General features: G+C 41.2%; 1 protein-coding gene across 1 annotated transcript; it reads right to left on the bottom strand.

Moving 5' to 3' along the window:
- Window positions 1-261: 261 nt before the first annotated feature.
- On the bottom strand, window positions 262-3644 carry LOC142376440 (ELKS/Rab6-interacting/CAST family member 1-like; the record flags this gene model as incomplete). The annotated part of the gene is made up of 2 exons (XM_075459953.1): window positions 3487-3644; window positions 262-393 (listed from the first exon to the last, which is right to left on the bottom strand). Coding segments are annotated over exons 1-2 (264 nt in total), but the record flags the coding sequence as incomplete, so codon positions are not given.
- Window positions 3645-6753: the final 3109 nt, after the last annotated feature.

The raw sequence follows: 6753 nt of genomic DNA on the forward strand, positions 1-6753 counted from the left end.
ACTGCCACTCGTTACTTTTGCTGTGGTGGCGTTTGGCTGTGTCAGAGAGTTTTTCATTGCCCTAAAGATGTTTGTCTTTATATGTGTTCTTTATGAACCACAAAGACAGCAAAACGAAAATAAAGGGACTGAGTTTGAGGAGAAGTTTAGGATTGAACTTGGGTCACACATTTACCGGTGAGGGGGAATGATTCTCCATTCACATGCAGTGATACAATAAAGCACAAAGGTTTGTGTGTGAGCGACTGAAAACAACATTACCTGCGTCTCGGCTTGTGTGCGCGCCTGCTCCTCGCTGGCCAACACCACCTCCCTCTCTGTTGTGATCTGAACACTTTCCCGAAGCGCCTCCTCCAGCTCCTCAATTCTCTCCTCCTTCTGACGGAGGGAATCCTGCAGAGAGCGGATTGATGGATGAAGTATTAAGATGATGACTTTGTCAGTCCATTTATTAAGGAGCAACACAAAGAATCAAGGAAGTTACCAGTGAGACAGTGAGGTTGTACTTAAGAGGCCGTGCATAGATCTTTGAGCTGAAGTTCAGTTTCCATAAACTAAAGGCACTGACCCTTTACCCATGATTAGCATCTGGAACCGCCTCAATCTCGACCCAGCCAATGACTAAACAAGTAGGCCATAGACTCACTCACTTTAAAGTGCTTTATTTTTACCAACAGCCTTATGCAAAATGAATGGCCAACAGCAGCTAAGGTTCCTTCACCCTGCGGCAGGTCTCAGCCAAACGAGTTGCTTATTGCACTCGTCGGAGAAAAGGTGGTTGAGTAGGAGGTCTTTCAGTGAGGCACTGAGGACATATTCAAGTGCACACTCCTAAAAGAGATTTGTCACATGCATTTCAGGCCACCTCTGAATGAGGTCTGAATGACTTTATTTCAAAATATCCTTAATGCGTCCCGGGTGCATTCACATCTGTACTTAAGAGCTTTGAATGGCTGACCCAAGATGCATGCTAATGCCAAATGAGAACGTGGCCAAAGTGTAGCTTAGGTGCTTGGGAATTAGTTGTAAAGAAGACGAATTATGGTTTTTGGGTTTTCTCTCTCCTTCTCCAGATACTGAACTGCCTGGATCACCGAGTTTGCAGCCAAGGATTCTCTTTCCTTAATAACAATCATAACATTAACATTTCCATGACATCTTCCAAGTGGCTGAACAGCTGACCAATTAGAGCAGACAGGGGAATTCTGGGGGGCAACGTTAAAAAAAAGGAGCTAAAGCAGAGTGTTTCAGACAGCGAATGTAAAGTATTTTTTATTTTTTTTTACATATATTACAACAGATAAACCTATTCCCTTAGATCCACCACAGGAGAATCATGATCCTGTAAATGAGCAACAGAGTACTGGAGAAATTAATGGAATTAAGGTGTTACATGAGAAGTGGAGGGAATCCAAAAGTTAGAACAATTCATTCCGAGGGGGTCAAGAATGTCTGAACTAAATGTCATGTTGTCTCATCATTCATTGTGCATTCATAATCTGTCACATAGCTGTTGAAATACTTCAGACCTCTAATACTATTGCAGAGGCCGGTGTTTATTCAGTATGTTCCGGTTGTGTTGCATCGACTTTGCCGTAAAACTGACAACAATGAATTAATTCAGTTTGTCAGGCATAAAAAATAGTTGTTGCGCCCATGTAAGTACGGAAAAGTCCCTGAGTCTTCTTTTGTGAGGAAGGATGTTTTGATGTTTTTAAAAAAATATATATATATATCTGTATGAAAGACATAGTGCTCATTTAAGGACAGTTTGATGAAGGGTTTAAGCACTCTAAAACTGTTTGGTACATTTATTTTCATAGTGGATATTTCATTGTTTCCCTGGAATTAACAGAAAAGTAACAAAAGCAACTAGTAAGAACTATTGGGCCAATTATCTTTACCTTCAACATCGGCCTAGAATTTCACAATTGGTGCATGCCTTCTTCTGCTTGCACTAGTTTCTGACTGATTCCACAGATCAGACATGCTAATCTTTGCATGATGGAGTCCAAAAAATCTTATTTCAGAAACTCTTTTAATCTAAGTATTTTCATACACAAGCCAAAAAATCAGTTGGCTTAATCAAATGCAGAACAAGATCTCTCTTGATCTGGCGTCAACCAGATCTGGCAGAGTGTGCTTTAAGTTAAAAAGCAGCTTTCACTGTCACATCCTGTTTCGCACGTCCCCAGACTAAACAGCTTGGACACTCCTCATTCACGTTTTTCTGCCCCCGATAACCAGAATAAAAAGCAAAAAGGCTCTCAAACTTCACAGTCTGATCTCTATATTCCTCCGAGGATTCCGATCACACATGACGCTCAGTGAAATGACTACATGAGCTTCCCATCAATTCCCCGTAAAAAAAAAAATGTTATTTTTCCTCTTGCCAGGCAACTGACTTTGCTGGATAAATTAAAGCTGAATGAATAACTGATGGGGACAGGGTGGGAGAGGAAGGATGAGGCATTACAGTGGCCATGAACAAACCTCAAGAACATCTCCAACACATGTGCAGAGAATATGAGTCCTCTATACGCCACTGTTACTTGGTGTCTAACTATGCAGCCTGAGATGGAATTTAATTGGATTATAGCCCCTTACTGCACTGAATTAAATTTACGGTTTGAATTATTCTCATATTCCTTTTACAGTCTGGAGTGTTGTTTAGGCTATACATAATGGCTTTGAATTAACACACTAGTTATGGCTGGAACCGCTGCGGTCTCAGATGTCTGAGTGACTCACATCAGCTCATCTTTTAACCGCACATATACATATAAATGACAGCTTCTTAACTACTTAAACCAAAGATCAATCATAGCAAAAGGGGCACATAAGCTTATTCACACAAACACACGCTGTTTTCATCTGCCTGTAATCAGAAAAACCACCGAGGTAAACGATTACTGGAAGAGGAGAGCGGGAGGAGGAAAAGGGAAAGAAAAAAAATGAATGAGGAAGTCAAGAAGCAGGGAAAAGAGGGGATGGAGAGGAGATAGAAAAACCTACAATCTGTAGAAAAATGAAGACAACCACAATCATAATCACTGCACCACATGAGTCTTCATCTGGTGGTCACTTGACGCACCCAGCGGACAATTAGGAAATGCTCTCACACCACAGGAAGCATCCTAAAACCATCAGCATTCATTTCATAGTTCAGCTTGTGAGTCTCTTCCTCCTCTTGTAATCACTTCTCTCCGTTTTTTCCTCGTCTCTTCCCTGCTTTCCGTTTTCTATGGGCTCTCCCTGCCTATTATCCACCTTGACAACCCCCCTCACACACTCCCAAATGAGAGCTGCTGCATGCGAGAGTGTGTTTGACATTGCCTCGGGCTTCTCCGCATCACGTTATGACAATGCAGTGTTGTGGTAGCACATGTCATTCAAAGGACACAGAGATGGTGAGAAACTTTTCTCATTTCACTCCTCCAACTTCCCACCGCTCCCTGCGTCCTCCTCATCCTCCTTCCTCCATACCTTTATCTGCTGGGAGCTTTCGTTCAGATTGTCCTCTCTCTTCTTGGCCTCCTCCATCAGCTGCGCGTTTCTGTTTTTCTCCACCTGCTCCTTGTGCTTCAGGTTGGCCACTTTCTTCGACTGGTCCTTCATCTGTCTGCATAAGCACACGAGAGAGATGAAAAATAAGACAATGCATCATCCATGTCATCCATGAGTGGCGTATTGTTTTAGAAGTCTCACTCGCAGTGGGAGGTAAAGAGAGCAAATGCAGACAGGATGATAACACACAGCCCCAATAATTCTGTTACAGAACTGAAAATACACTGTATTAGAAAGCTGTGTGGGTGATAATATATTCATATTAATCAGTTTATAATAGCACACGTTGCTTTTTAACAGTCTCACCCAGAAAAATGGATTCTTAACACTTTGCTGGTTTAGAAAAGAAACTTCCTAACTTAAAGAGCTGAGGGCAGAATATTGTGACCAACTAAAACTTTGTTACAGTCATTAAACAAAGGAAAAACAATTACAACGTCTCTATCGCAATGAAAAAAGGAAAAAAAGCACAAAACAAAGCTTCAGTGTGGATGAGAAATGAAAGCAACATTGTTTTGAAAGCCAAAGAAGCCATTTTTCATCCAATTTTCTCCACCATTCGCCTTGTAACAGTGACAGTAACCATTCATAAATGTCAGAACTAAAGCGGGACAGACAGACACCAACTGGTTTGCCGACGTGTTCAATCTTAATGAGTGAAAACACTGAATGGAAGAGAAGCGTGATGAGTAATTTAGTCCATGGAAGTGACAAACTCTCCCTGCACTGCGGTCCTTGAACGTTCCAAATGAACAAGTCAAATCTCGAATAACGAAAACCAAAGTTCAAACTACGATGTACTGATGGGGTTGTGCTCACTGGCCCATAAGAAGCAAATCAATTCCTAAACTGGAAAAATTAGAGTTTGATCAACTCTCAGCATTTATCTTTTTCTTAGTTTACATTGGTTGGTGTCGGCATTTATTTCCTTCATCACCTTTATATCTGTAGTTATTTGGCTTTACATTATGATTTAAATGTTTTATTTATTCATTTTTACTCTTTGTGTCTTGTTATGCTTGAATTATTTACAATATTCTGCAAAATGAACTTAAAATCACTGAACTTGTGTTGAAACTCATTGCTCTCTACTTCATGAAATAAATGTTGAATCCAAGAAAAAAAAAACTGTGATCCTGGTTATGTGCACTGCATTACCCGCTATTTCTAAAGCCACTATAAAACATAATCATGATTGTGTTTCATACATTAAACGCCCCTTTTCCCTTGATTTCGATTTTGAACCGTGAGAGGCGGTTGAGAATGGTGCTGTTTCACAAAAAAAAAGAAGAAAAGGAAATCCCAGCTTCATGCCTTCACACTAAATAAATACCACATCTGAAACTACAGACCTGCAGCCTTCCGTGCACACACAGAATATGTCAGTTGACATTCAACGCTGCAGTTTAACAACCTTGCACGACACAAAATGAATGCGTTACGATGATACAGCAAGACACTCAGCAATATGATGCTGCACTAAAACTCCCTTGGGCTGATATAATATGGAGATCAGTGGAGGAATTCAGTGAAAAGCTATGAATCAATGACAACATGACATTTTCGACTTCTGCGCAATGGGAAGTACGAGGATCTTCAGAGGGATTACTGGGTGTTGGGAAGGAGAGTTTAAATCATCATCTTGGGAATGGAGGAAACGGAGAGCAGGAGTAAAAGACGGAGTCAACAAGAGGGTGATTCCTCTTGGGAGAAGGAGGGTTGGCGAGATGGAGAGAGAGTTTAATCCCTGTTTAAGCTGTCTGGAAGCCCTTGTGGCTCTGTCACAGAACTATCAGCTATCATACCAGCTTGACTTGATCAGGACCTTTCATACCTTTCATACTGTAGACATGTAGACATGCACAGATGTGGAATAACCCAAGCTAATGCCAGTAAGGCTTAACAATGTCAACTGAATCATGGTACTGATGAAAGATAAGTCACAACACAATGGCTGCATGTGTGTGCTTACATTCACACCGGCGCTTATCCAACAAAATCCTGAGTAAGACTAAACTAAACTGCTGACTAACTTGATAAAAGTAGTTCTTCATTCCGCTCCGGGTATGTCCTCGAGTAGAGTTAGTCTGTCTGCACTGTGCAAATGTTTATACATGTGTTATAACTTTTTACAGGCTCACAGATAAATCTCTTTTCTCCAAGTCTGTTGCAGGAGCAGCTGCCGGTAAGAATGCTGACCTCCATTGATGGGAACCCACAGCAAATTCTGTCACACCAGCAGCAAAGCATGAGCACGAGGAACGTACTCTTTGAGAATGGTACATTTAGTCCCCGACGATGTGAACAGGTTCCAGTTGTCACGTGGCCTTTGAAGAGAAGATCTCCCACCTTTAATTGGAACATGTGCACAGCTATGATCTCACAGGACGCTTTTTCAGTCAATGCTTTCAGTACAAAGCTTGAAAACATAAGTGTTCACATGTACAACTGTTTAATTACAACCCTTCTCTTTCATCTTTCATGCCGCTCTAAGCCAAATACTACCCTCTAAATATACTAAAAAAAAAAAAAAAAATGAATCAGGAGTAATCCATCAAATGGCTTTTACATCAATAGTCCTGCCAGAAAAGTTGAGAAACGATATTGGCAGTAGATGGTAACATAAAATGTGTTTGCTAAAAGGTCCAAAGGGCCCAATTCCAAACTGTCCAGAGATGTTTGGGAGGAGAAATTGAAATGTAACGACGCGGCCAATACCGCTCAGCAGCACCTGGATATTCAAAGCTCACAGAATAATCATCATTGTTAAGCTGTGTGTGTATGTACAGTTCTTACTCAGAGGTCTGGGTGTGCTTCTTGAAAAGCGAACGTGTGTGCCCGTTGTACTTACTGCATCCAAATTGGGGTCAAATGTTAAACGAGAAGGCAGATGAAGTAAGCGTGCAGTTCTCCTGTGTTCCTTTTGTTTTTTGTTCCCTTCGTTCAGCCATGATTTCAGTTTGCACCGTGAATCTGGGATAGAGTTATTTGAATATTTAAGGGTTCACATTTGTGCTATACGCCCTGTGTGTGTGTGTGTGTGTGTGTGTGTGTGTGTGTGTGTTAGTGTGCGTAACAGGTCATAAACAGGCAGGAATGTTCCTATTGGAGGATTTCCAGGAAGCTCCAACCATCTGGTTAGATCTCTGAGGTTTCCTAACTTCATGCTACATTGGCTATATGTAT

This window comes from Odontesthes bonariensis, unplaced genomic scaffold, assembly GCF_027942865.1.
Source record: "Odontesthes bonariensis isolate fOdoBon6 unplaced genomic scaffold, fOdoBon6.hap1 scaffold_308, whole genome shotgun sequence".
Classification (NCBI taxonomy): Eukaryota; Metazoa; Chordata; class Actinopteri; order Atheriniformes; family Atherinopsidae; genus Odontesthes; species Odontesthes bonariensis.